This window comes from Ceratotherium simum, chromosome 22 (assembly GCF_057802395.1).
Source record: "Ceratotherium simum simum isolate JZ-2026a chromosome 22, ASM5780239v1, whole genome shotgun sequence".
In the NCBI taxonomy this organism is placed as follows: domain Eukaryota; kingdom Metazoa; phylum Chordata; class Mammalia; order Perissodactyla; family Rhinocerotidae; genus Ceratotherium; species Ceratotherium simum.
In genome coordinates this window covers 35315141-35328131 of record NC_141921.1, presented here as the reverse complement: position 1 = coordinate 35328131, position 12991 = coordinate 35315141, and the positions used below count along the sequence as shown (strand labels likewise).

Here is a 12991-nt window from a genome sequence, read left to right as displayed (position 1 = left end):
AGACCGATCCCGGCCTGCTCGGTCTTGACTGTCGTCTCCCGGGCGGGGCCTAGGGCGGCGGTGGCCACCCTGGACCACCTCCTCGAGCCTCACTGGAACCAGGCCCCACCTCCACCATCTCCAGGGAGGAAGGGGTTGGAAAAATAAGATCAGGGACAGGGGCCCTTTGAATCTCCTGCCGCTCACGCGCCCAGGGGCCTCGGCACCGGCCTGTCCTGCCCAGCCTGGTGGCCCACGCAGAGGCAGCGTGGATGGGCGGCGACTGACCTAGCGATTAGAGAGCTCTAGCTGGGCTCACTCCAGCCTCCGCCTCTCACTAGCCCTGTCACCCGGCATTTCACGGCTCTGCAGGCTCCTGTCCTAGGCTAGAAGCAGAGATAATAGCGAGGCCCAGCTTTCCTTACCTGTGTTTGCCTTTGGAACAGCCTGGGCTCTTGGGAGGACAGGGCAGGTTTTGAAATGCTTAGTGCACGGCTAGGCTGAGCATCCTCAGTAACGCTGTCTCCCACCCCTTCTAAGTTTATATAGGGGCCACCTGGCTCACCTCAGACGGGCCGCAGTCCCCCACGGGTCTAAGTAAAAGCTAGCACAAGCAGCTCCAAGACTTCAACTGTCGGTCCCAACCACAATCCTGGGGCAACCGGTGAAGGTAATCGAGGAGAGAGAAGGTAGCTATTCTTTTCTCACCTTTTACACTTGTCCACCAAGCCAAGAATGTGGGGTAAAAGTCAAAACCTCCCTCTGCCTCTCCTTAACTGGCTCTCCATCCCCACTGGCTCCTCCACGAGTTAAGCCTCTCACCCCTAACTCCTGCACTGCAGCCCAGCCCTCCTGCACACAATGCCACGTTGATCCACCTCTGACTCAGACCTGACGGTGCCAACCCGTCGCTTAGGGATCTGCCACAGCTCAGGGACACCCAAAGGCTCTTCACTCTCAGGTCTGCAACTAAATTCATCTCGGCAGCCTCAGCCCGCTCTGTCCCTGCTGAGGCTTCCATGGACCGGGTGTCCGCGCACCTTGTGCATACCCTGAGCTTCCCCACCTCCTGCCTTCTGCTCTTGCAGCTCCCTCTACCAGGAGGCCCCTCCTACATTCCCATCTGAAGCCTCCGGGATCTTCTCCATCCTTTATGGTAGCCCCACCCGATGCTGCTCCCTTCACAAGGAAGCTTTTTTCCCCACAAAGACCTGATCTTGCTTCCTTTCATTCCAAGTATGTACTGCAGCGTGCCTCGGGTTAGACCCATCTCCAAAGTTACCTAAGCACCCTCCACCCCAGCTTCTCCCAAGCGGAGCTCTGTGGCCAGGCCCTCGGCTGTGGCATCTCCCACAGTAACTAATACGAATAGGAGGAGGAGGAACGAGGGGCACTGACACAGGGCACCCGCTCTGCACCGGGAACTTCACGTACTATCTCATTTAACCTTCACAGTGGCCCTGTGAGGTGGGGGCTGTCCTCACCTATGAGGCTCAGAGTGAAATAAGGCGCAGGACAGCACCAAAGTTCCAGGCTTTTCTCTCAGCTTGTGGGCCCCTCCCACAGGGCAGGCCTGGGATACAATGGGCAAGGGGAGGGGTGTGTCCTGGGTAGCTGGGGTGGCCTGGATTCGTTTCTGGACATGTCAGGACACCCAGTTCCAGCTGAGCCCCTGAGGCCTGTCAAAACCTGGGCTTTTGAAAGATGTGACCTCTATTTTCCAAAACAAGGGCTCCGCTTTCCTAGGTCACAGATCCTTGGAGAATCTAATGACAGTTCGGATGCTCTCCCCAGAAAAAAAGCACTTGCACTCACAGCTGAAGGAGCTGCAGAAACCCTGGAGCCCGTTTGTTTTAAAAGCCTCAGGGAGGGCCGGCCCCGTGGCTTAGTGGTTGAGTGCGCGCGCTCCGCTGCTGGCGGCCCGGGTTCGGATCCCGGGCGCGCACCGACACACCGCTTGTCGGGCCATGCTGAGGCCGCGTCCCACATACAGCAACTAGAAGGATGTGCAGCTATGATGTACAACTATCTACTGGGGCTTCAAGGGAAAAAGTAAATAAATAAATAAAGGCCTCAGGGAGTTAAGAACCCACGCTCCAGAAAGCACTTTCCCACAAAAGCCAGGCAGCAGTGGCAGGCAGGGGCCCCAGCGACGCCGTCAGAGGATCAGGGAGGGGAGCGCATCGGTAAAAGGCAGTTTATTGGGGCAGCTGAATGTGAAGTGGCCTCCTCTGGGCTACAGACCAGCTGGGGGTGGGCAGCACTGAAAGAGCTGCTCCAGGACCCTCTGTGCCCACCCCCAGGGCTTCCCCCAGGAAGTGGGTGGGGCCAGTGGATGGAGGCACAATTTTCAATCACCAAGATGTTGAGGTTGATCCATGTGGAATTTGCTGCCCACTCTGTCGGGGCTGCTGGTGAAGGCCTGGAAGCAGAGCTGAGGCCCTGAGCCCAAAGAGGCACAGAACAACACTGGTGGGCATGCACGGTGGGCCCTGTGGCAGGTGAGCAGATGCAAACACTGACTTGGTTTGGAGAGCTGAAGCAGGCTCTCCAAGGATGGTCCAACCGCCGAAGGGCTCACGCCCCAGGCAGAGGTGGGCTCTCTGGGTAAAGGAGAAGGGATGTGTCTTCCCAGGGCAAGGGCCGTCGGGCCTCCGGGTCACTGTGGGGGCAGGTGGAAGGAGGCCTGGCCGGGGCTGCCCTGGGAGGGCCTGGCAGTCTCACGGAAACCCAAAGGCAGGGCAGCAGCAGGCAGCTGTGTTCACAGGGGCTCGCTGCCAAAGCTGCTTTTGCTTTTCTTACGCTTGGCCTTGGTGAAGGGGATGTCGAGGGACTCGAGGCGGAAGGGCCGGGGCTGGGGCATTTCAGGGGCCTGGGTAGGCAGGATGGCAGAGCTGTTGCTGAGCGGGGAGCTGAGGCCTGGCGGCGAGCCGTGGTGTGCTGTGGAGAAGAGGGGCAGAGGGGCTGGTAAGCCAGGAGTGCCAGGGATGGAGAGGAAACCCTCCGTGTGTGGGGTGGAGAGTCTGGCCCACCCCCCACCCAGCCAGAGGCCCTGGTCCCACAGCTGGGACCCCAAGCTCTGAGTGGCTGCTCTGGTTGAGGTCTCAGACCCAGCACTACGTCCGTGTCCAAAGGGTCTGGGCTGGGAGTGTGGAGTTTTAAAGCCTCGGACTGAGGCAGCCTGGGATCTCAAGCCAGACACGCCTGGGTTCAAAGCCCAGCTCCACGACTTCCTAGAAGTGTAACGCTGGGGAACTGCTCCTCTCTGAGCCTCAGTTTCCCCATATGCAGCATGGGTACAACGCCAGGTACTCAACTGATGTTTCTTTCCCCCCTTATTCTTCAACTCCACTTACTCTGCCTCTTAAATAACCTCAATGTAGATCTGAGATTTGCTTTTCATTGATATTTTATTGGAAGCTCTGTGGTCTTTGATTTTTAGTTTTAAAAGCAGAAAAATGAAGTGATTCTCCATTCTTGCTTATAAAAGTGTTTTGCTTTTGTGGCCCTGCCTTCCCCGCTTGGCTTCAGGGGAGAAAGCCACAATACAGGCATCGAGGAGGCTGGTGGGTAACTGACCAGGCCCGTGCAAGCCCACGCCAGGGGCCTGAGCTGCACGTTGAGGGCCCACTGTGTGTCAGGGGAGACATGAATCAAACACAGCACCTCTCCACCAGGAGACAAAGGGGTGGAGGAAAGGGGAGACTGTATATTGAGCACCTACTGTGTGCCAGGCCCTGGGCTGGGCCGTTTCCCACCTCATCTCACCTAATCCTGAGAAGTAGGTATATCCCCCTCGGTTTATAGCTGAGGAAACTGAGGCTCAGAGAGGAAAAGGGGTTTTTAACCCAGGCCTGTCTGATTCCAAACCCACCCTGTCATGCCTCTCCCAGGTGGCAGAGGGTGGGAATGGCTCTCGTGAGGGCTGGAGGACGTGGTGGGCAGGGCACTCACTGAGGCTCTTCATGGGGTCCGTGCTGAGGATCTGGCTGACCCGCTTCGACCGGAAGTAGTTACTGGCAATATTTTCGCTGTCGCTCCGACTGAGCATCAGCCTGTAGCGGTCTTCCTCCTGCTGAGATTCCAAATCCTCACAGGTCAAGGCCCCTTGTTTGTGCAATTCCTGTCTGGGCCCCTACCCAGGGCTCAGCAGCCTCTGCAAGCCTGGTGCGTGGGGGCTGCCTGAGCCTCACTGCCCACTTTGGTGTACCCTACTACAGACCCAGACGCCTGGGGGCGGTTCAGGCAGCTCAGGGCAGGAGAGTCGCAGTCTCTAGCCAAGCCTACACACCCCGCTTCCTTGAGATGGGAAGTGCCTTGTTCTTTCCTGCAAAGCTCAAAACAGGTATCCTGCCCGCTCCATCAGGAGCCAGGGCAATACTACATACCACAAACCCATCACAACATAGTCATAGAATAGGTAACACAGTACTCGGCTCAGGGGCACGTTCAAGATCATTAGAACTGGAGTCCCAACCTCTTTATCACCAAGGACTATTATTTTTCACTGCTATAGTGGACTTGTCTTCTTCGGCCTGAATCTCTCCCTTAAGGGACTACCCTTCTCCCACTTGACATGGTCCTGGGGGGCTGATCATTCATAGTACCGTAAATACTGCCACTCCTGCCTGCCCACCCCCTTGCTACACAGCTGGACATGTGACCCAGAGTGGACCAAGCACAGAACTACATCTTCTGGACACAGTCATTGGTCCAAGAGGAGGCCCATAACCCAGGCAGAGCTGATCAGAATCTTTCCACGAGGGTTGGTTTAAGGATGCTTTAAGAGACTGGGTCTCTCATCCTGTTGGATCACCAATTGCCAGCAGCCATCTTTCCTGCCACGTGGAGAGAGCCTGCCTGAGTCTGAAGGTAACATTCCAAGGGAAGCAGAACCAAGAGGTGAAGAAACACACAGAACCCTGACTATTTGAGCCCCTAGATCCAGCCATGCCTGAAACTGGTATACTTAACATGAACCAATAAATTCTCTATCTTGCTTGTGATTGTTTGGGCATCTATCACCGGAACTAAATGCGTTCTGACTAATATAACCCCTTTGTGTTCTCGGGTTAAGAATGGTTTTTTCAGGGCCGGCCCCGTGGCTTAGCGGTTAAGTGCGCACGCTCCAATGCTGGCGGCCCGGGTTTGGATCCCAGGTGCTCACCGACGCACCACTTGTCCCGCCATGCTGAGGCTGCGTCCCACATACAGCAACTAGAAGGATGTGCAACTATGACATACAACTATCTACTGGGACTTTGGGGGAAAAAAATAAAATAAATAAAATTAAAAAAAAAAAAAGAATGGTTTTTTCAGGAACAACTTTCCCTTTTATACAAAGTTATCAAAAGCAGCCAATCAGAGCTTTAGACCAGCATGAGACCTTCCTTGCAGCCACCCTGAGTTGCTCAGGCAGAGATGCTTGGCTGGAATTCATTAACTTATGAGTGGCCTTATCATAACTGCAAAGGTATGTTCTGTGTGGGTTTTCTGAAATATCTATACTGGTTTAAGGCCGGGATCAGCAAATTACAGCCAATGGGCCGAATGTGGCCCATGGACTGTTTTCGTAAATAAAGTTTTATTGGAACACAGCCATGCTTATTCATTTATGTATTGCCTATGGCTGTTTTTGTGCGACGATAGCAGAGTTGATAGTTGTGACAGAGACCATATGGCCCAGAAGCCTAAAATATTTACTATTTGGTCTTTTACAGAAAAGTTTGCTGACCTCTGCCTTAAGGATATATACTTCTATTGTAATATAAAATATGAGAGAGATGAAAATAAAGTGACTTTAGAATCCCAATGACTGTTTCATGGATCCTTTGAGGACCCTTTGGTCCAGGGATACCAGCTGAGGCCCAGGAACTAGAATGTACTGCTTGGCCTCTGGGATTGAAGTTGAAGCTTCTGTCCTTCACCAGCAGGATGGGCTAGCTTGAACCATCTACTTTCCCTCTGGTTATGACCGTAAGTGCCTTTGAATGAGGGCCAGAGGAGCTTGAGGGTCTGGGTGCCCATGGAGTTCTACAACAAGGATCCAGGCTCAGCACCCTGCTTTATCCTTAGGTGGGATGAAAGTTGAAGTCGTTCCCTACAGTAACACCCACCCACTGCACCTTAGGGCAAAGCCCCGCCGGCTCCCCATCCTCCCTAGCTCTCCCGGAGGCCTTACCGTGCCGGCTTCACCCGTATCAGCTGCAGAGGTTTTCCGGGCTGGTTTGTTCTGTGACCCTGTTGAAACTGCTGCGAGAAAACAGAAGCTGCAGTCACTGCTGCCTGGTGTGAGGGCCAGAGGAACTGGGGGGCTGCCACCCTCTCCTCAGGGATGGGGGTCAGGCCTGGCTCAGGCTTGGAGCCAGGGGAGGACACTTCCCAGCCCAAGCCAAGGGATGACTTTGGGAAGCAGACAACAGGAGGGCTCAGATGCCAACGAAGCCATTCCCTTGCTTCCAGGCAAGAGAGCGGGTCGGTGGGGGTGGGAGAAAGACTCCTGCTGGCCATCGTTTTTGGGAAATGAAGGTGGCTGGCATTTCAGCAGGGCTGGCATCGGTGGCCATCCATAAACATCAGAGATGGAGAACCTGGACGCACACTCTCTGACCAGGGAGAGGACTGATGGGGGCCTTGTGGGATGTCAGAGCCCACTGCTTCCTGAATAGGCAAAGCCAGCTCTGTCGCTGGAGAAAGATCCATTGCAGTGGAGGTGGAGGGGCCTTCAAGATCATCTTATCCAACCCCTTCTTTGTGAAGATTGGGGAACCAAAGCCCAGAGAGGGACAGTGACCTTCATAAGGTCACACAGGAGGTCGATGGCAAAAGCAGAAGTTGAACTAGGCCTGAACCTCTGAACAACTGGGTTCTATCCCTGGTCCTACAACTTACTGCTATGATTGTGACTCTGGATAAGTCACTTACACTCTCTGAGATTCAGTTTCCTCATAGTAAAATAGGTGTAATAATCCTTGTCCTTCACAGGGCTGTTGTAGGATGAAATGATGACAATGATGATGGAGATAGTGATAAAATGTACCACCACTTAAACGTGCCAGGCAAGGCTCTAAGGGTTTTACATGGATTAACACATTTTCAGCCACCCAACAATCTTTAAGGAAGGTGCTGTTGTTAATCCCCATGTCACAGATGAGGACACTGAGTCCCAAAGAGGTCACACAGGGAGTGGTGGAGCCAGAATTCCAACCCACAGCTGTCTCACTCTAGAACCCACCATTCTCTCAGGTCCCCAACATTTTGGACACCCAGGGTCACATGTCTGCTGCACCCACAGCCAGCAGGGCGAGGCCCCTGGGTCCCTGTCAGTCTGCAGGAGGGCACACTGTGGAGGAGGGCGGGAGGGCTGAGGTGACAGCAAAGCTCCTGACCTACTGGGAGGCTGGTCTTTATGATAATGGGCTCAGGGATCTTCCAGAAGCCATTGTCCTCATCCCAGCAGGACTCGCGCCGTATCTTCTCCAAGTTGCTGTAGTTACAGTCCCTGCGAATCAGGGGCTGCACCTGCTCCAGGAGCTGTTGGAAGAGCATCGAGTCACGCTCCTGCCGGCGGATGGTGGCCAAGTAATCGATCTTCTCTAGCTCAAACTCTGACTGCAGATCTTTGATCTCCACCTCCGCTGCCCGAAGCTGAAAGCAAAGGATGACAAGCGGTGAGCAGGAAAGACAGCCAGACATTCACCCTCCACCCACCCTCCGCACCCACTAACTGCCCCTCCAGCCAGCCACTCATCGTCCGCTGGCTGACCCACTCATCCACCCATTCTCATCTCCACCACCTGTCCACTCATCCTTCCATCTATTCATCACTTGCCTGCCACCCACCCATCCACGCACTCAGCCTCCCACCTCGCCACCCAGCATTTAAATGAGCACCTACTGTGCCCCCAGCCCTGCAGAAAGCAGGAAAAGAAGTTAGTTGATCATCACCCCACTGCCAGGCCTCAGTCACTATCCCACACTCATACATTTTGTTCAGGAGCCTTTTAGAAGGCTCCAGATATAACACTATAGTCACCACAGTCCTAAAAGATCTCAGAAAATTGTACAAATTCTTTTTCTAAGGGAAGCAACAGGCATAAACTCTCAGACTCAACAGTCCTCACTCTCCCACTGCACAATCCTGTTAGGATGTGACAAACACTGGGCTTGAGTCAGACCCACCTTGATTTCACCATAGATTCCATATTTTTTTGATCTACCAGACTGCCCTCCATGCCCTCCTAAGCACAGGTGTCTCCCACTCCAACCATAACCTTGCTCTCCCTGCGCCCAAGACTCGTTGCTGTACAGTCTATTTCCTCAGAGAGCAGGTACAGTTTGATTAGTAAGAAGGATGTTTTAAATTCACGTGAATAATAATCGCATGCAACCAACTGAGAACAGAGGATACCTGGTAGGACACAGGTGGGCAGAGAGCCATCAGGGAGGGATGGGTACACAGGGGTTCCACTATATTAATAATGCCCCATTTCTTAACCTGGATGGTAGATCTATGGTATTCATAGTAATAATCTTTATATATATATTTGTACATCTGGAATCATTCACAATGATTTTTATAATAGCTTTATTGAGATATAATTCACATGTCATATAATTCACCCATTTTAAGTGTACAGTTTACTAGTTTTTAGTATATTAAGAATTGTGTAACTGTCACCACAATCGATTTTAGAACATTTCATCACTCATAAAGAAACCCCATACCCATTGGTAGTCATTCTCCATTTCTCCCCAACTCCCAGCCCTAGGCAACCACCAATCTACTTTCTGTCTCTATACATTTGCTTATTCCGGACATTTCATATAAATGTAATCATATAATATGTGGTCTTTTGTGTCTGGCTTCTTTTACTTAGCATAGCGTTTTCAAGGTTCATCCATGTGGAAGCATGTATCAGTACTTCATTCCTTTTTACTGCCGAATAACATTCCATTGTGTGGATATACCACTTTTTATTTTTCCATTCATGACTGTTTCCACTTTGGGGCTATAGTGAATAATCCGGCTATGAACATTAGTGTACAAGTTTTGTGCAGAATATTTTTATTTCTCTTGAGTGTAACTGCTGGGTCATATGGTAACACTATGTTTAACCATTGGAGGAACTGCCAGACTATCTTCCAAAGCAACTGCACCATTTTACATTCCCACCAGCAGCATATGAGGGCTCCAATTTCTCCACATCCTCACAACATTTTTACTATCTGTCTTTGCTATTACAGCCATCCCAGTGGGTATGAGATGGTACCTCATTGTTGTTTTTATTTGCATCTCCCTGGTGGCTAATGATGTTGAGCATCTTTTCATGTGCTTATTGGCCGGCCATTTGTGTATCTTCTTTGGAGAAATGTCTGTTCAGATCCTTTGCCCATTTTCAAATTGGGTTATTTCTTTTTTATTCTTTAGTTGTAAGGGTTCTTTATATATTCTAGATACAAGCACCTTTTCATGATATATGAATTGCAAATATATTCTTTCATTCTATGGGCTATCTTTCCTCTCTCTTGGTAGTCTCCTTTGAAGCACATTCTATGGGCTATCTTTCCTCTCTCTTGGTGGGCTCCTTTGAAGCACAAAGTTTTAATTTTGATTAAGTCCAATTTATCTATTTTTTTTCTTCATTGTGCTTTTGGTGTCATACCTAAGAAAGCATTGCCTAATTCAAGGTAACAAAGATTTACACCTTTGTTTTCCTCTAAGAGTTTTACGGTTTTAGCTCTTACATTTAGGTTTTTGATCCATTTTGAGTTAATTTTTGCATATGGTGTGAGGTTGGGGTCCAGCATCATTCTTTGGCATGTGGGTATCTATTTGTTCCAGCACCATTTGTTGAAAAGACTGTCCTTTCTCCACTGAATCATCTTGGCATCCTTGTTGAAAATCAACGGACTGTAAATGTGAGGGTTTATTTCTGGACTCTCTGTTCATTCCATTGATCTATATGTCTGTCTTTACACCAGTACACACAGTCTTGATTACTGTAACTTTGTAGCAAGTTTTGAAATTGGAAGTGTGAGTCCTCCGACTTTGTTCTTTTCAAGATTGTTTTGGCTATTCTGAGTCCCTTCATTTCCATATGAACTTTAGGATCAACGTGTTATTTCCTGCAAAGAAGCCAGCTGGGACTCTGATAATGATTGCCTTGAATCTGTAGATCAATTTGAGGAGTATTACCATCTTATCCATATTATCCGAGTCTTCCAATCCATGAACATGGGATGTCTTTCCAATTATTTAGGTTTTCAACAATGTTTTATAGTTTTTGGAATATAAGGTTTACCCTTCATTCATTAAATTTATTTCTAAGTATTTTATTCTTTTTGCTATTTTATAAAATGGAATTGTTTTATTAATGTTATTTGCAGATTGTTTATTGCAACTGTGTAGAAATACAATTGCTTTTTGCTTATTGATCTTGTAACCTACAATCTTGCTGAACTTGTTCATTGATTCCAGTAGTTTCTTTAGTGGATTCCTTAGGATTGTCTATATATAAAGATCATGTCAACTGCAACTAGAGATAGTTTTACCTATTCCTTTCCAATCTAGATGCCTTTTATTTCACTTTCTTGCCTAACTGCCCCAGCCAGAACCTCCAGTCCAATGTTGAATAGAAGTAGTGAGAGGCATCCTTTTCTTGTTTCTCATTTTAGGGGGAAAGCATTCAGTCTTTCACCATTGAGTAGGATGTTAGCTGAGTTTTTCATAGATGCCCTTTATCAGGCTGAAGAAGTTCCCTTCCATTCCTAGTTCATTGAGTATTTTTATCATGACAGGTTTTGAATTTTGTCAAAGGCTTTTTCTGTCAAATACTTTTTCTGCATCTATTAAGAAGATAATATGGTTTCTGTCCTTTATTCTATTGCTATTATGTATTACATTAGTTGAATTTTGGATGCTAAACTAACCTTGAATTCCTGGGATAAATCTCACTTCAGCATGGTATATAATCCTTTTTATATGTTATTAGATTTGATTTGCTAGTATTTTCTAGAGCATTTTGTGTCTATATTCATAAGAAATATTAGTCTGTAGTTTTCCTGTGATGTCTTTGTCTGGTTTGGTTATCAGATGCTACTGGTCACACAGAATGAGTTGAGAAGTGTTTTCTTCTATTTCACAGTGATTTTTTTAAATACCTTTTTAAACCAATAGTTTTCATTTTACAAACAAAATCCAGGTAGAAAATATAATGGAAGAAGACACCCCATAGAAGAAAGCAAATAAATAAAATACCTAGGTGTAAAATTAACAAGCTATGTCCCAAACCTATATGAAGAAATTTACAAAACACTCCTGAGTGACACAAAAATTGATTCGAACTAGCAGCAAGATATACCATGTATGTTCCTGAACAGGAAAATCCAACCTCATAAAGGTATCAATACTCCCAAGCTAATTTATAAATATAACATGATTCCCCCAAAAATTCTATCAATTTTTCCTTTCTTTCTTTTTCTTTTTCCTTTGAGCTAGCCCAATTGTTTATAAAGTGCATTTGGAAAAAAACAAACAAAAAAGAATAAAAACCTGGAAAAAAATCATTGAGAGAGGAATAGCCCTATGAGATTGTAAAACATATTATAAAGCCTCTGAATTTTAAACAAAGTGGCTAGCACTAGTACATGAACAGACAGAGCAAGACAAATGAACAGAAAATCCAGAAATACATCGAAATGCACATAGAAATTTAACACACAATAAAAGCAGCATCTGACGTCAGTGGAGAATAAATGGACTTTTTGAAGAATGGTGCTGGGAAACATGGAAAGCCATGTGCAAAAGATAATATTGAATCAGCTCCTCACACATGCACCAGGATAAATTCCAAGTGGATCAGAGATTTACATGTTAAAAAAAATTAAATCAGGGCCGGCCCCGTGGCTTAGCGGTTAAGTGCGCACGCTCAGCTGCTGGCGGCCCGGGTTCGGATCCCGGGCGCGCACCGACGCACAGCTTCTCCAGCCATGCTGAGGCCGCTTCCCACATACAGCAACTAGAAGGATGTGCAGCTATGACATGCAACTATCTACTGGGGCTTTGGGGGGAAAATAAATAAATAAATAAAATCTTTAAAAAAAATTAAATCATATAAGTTCTAGAAGAAAACACGAATGAACTTTCCCAACTATGACTCAATCTACATGCAATAATAAAGAAGTTGATCAATTTGACAAAATAAATTTTTAAAAAATTTTTGTATGGCAAAAATACCATAAAGCATAGTAAAAAGAGGAATGACAAACTGGAAAAAAAGATTTCCAACTTAGATCACAGATCGAGAGTTAATATTCCTGATATAAATTATAATACTCCTGATATATTGAGCTTCTACAAGTAGAGAAGAAAAAGAACCACCACCCTAATAGGAAAATGGGCAAAAGAGGCAAACACAGTTCAGGAAAAAACCCTGCAAATGTCCCTAAAACGTGAAAAAATGCTCAACCTTACTCCAAGTAAGAAAAATGCAAATTAAAACTACACTGGGTTATAAAATAAATGAGCCCTGGGACATAATGTACAGCATGGTGAGTATAGTTACTAATACTGTATTGCATATTTGAAAGTTGCCAAGAGAGAGAATCTTAAAAGTTTTCATCACAATAAAAAAAAATTGTAACTGTGTGGTGATGGACATTAAGTAGATTTATTGTGGTGATCATTTTGCAATATATACAAATATTGAATCATTATGTTGTACACTTGAAACTAATATCATGTTATACGTCAATTATATCTCAATTTTAAAAATGTAAAAAAAACTATACTGAGATACTACTTCTCATCTATTAGAAGGGCAAAAATCCAAAATTTTTTCAATATACTCTGTTGGTGAGGCTGCGAGAACACACACAGCATGCTAGTGGAAATGCAAACGAATACAACCCCATGGAGGGGAAGCTGGCAATATCTAGCAAAATCACATATGTATTTACTCTTTGTCCCAGGAATCCTCGCTGGAGGAACTGATTCCAAAGCAACCTACCA

At 47.3% G+C, this 12991-nt stretch overlaps 1 protein-coding gene across 1 annotated transcript in view; it reads right to left on the bottom strand.

Annotated features, from left to right (window-relative positions):
- Positions 1-2165: 2165 nt before the first annotated feature.
- Positions 2166-12991, bottom strand: part of KIF17 (kinesin family member 17) — a 45194-nt gene continuing 34368 nt past the window's right edge. Inside the window, exons 12-15 of the mRNA XM_087445807.1 lie at positions 7368-7626; positions 6161-6231; positions 3934-4054; positions 2166-2919 (exon numbers count right to left, since the gene is read on the bottom strand). Coding sequence (XP_087301933.1) covers positions 2741-2919; positions 3934-4054; positions 6161-6231; positions 7368-7626 — 630 coding nt within the window. The 3' untranslated portion in view covers positions 2166-2740. The remainder of the gene's footprint in view (positions 2920-3933; positions 4055-6160; positions 6232-7367; positions 7627-12991) is intronic.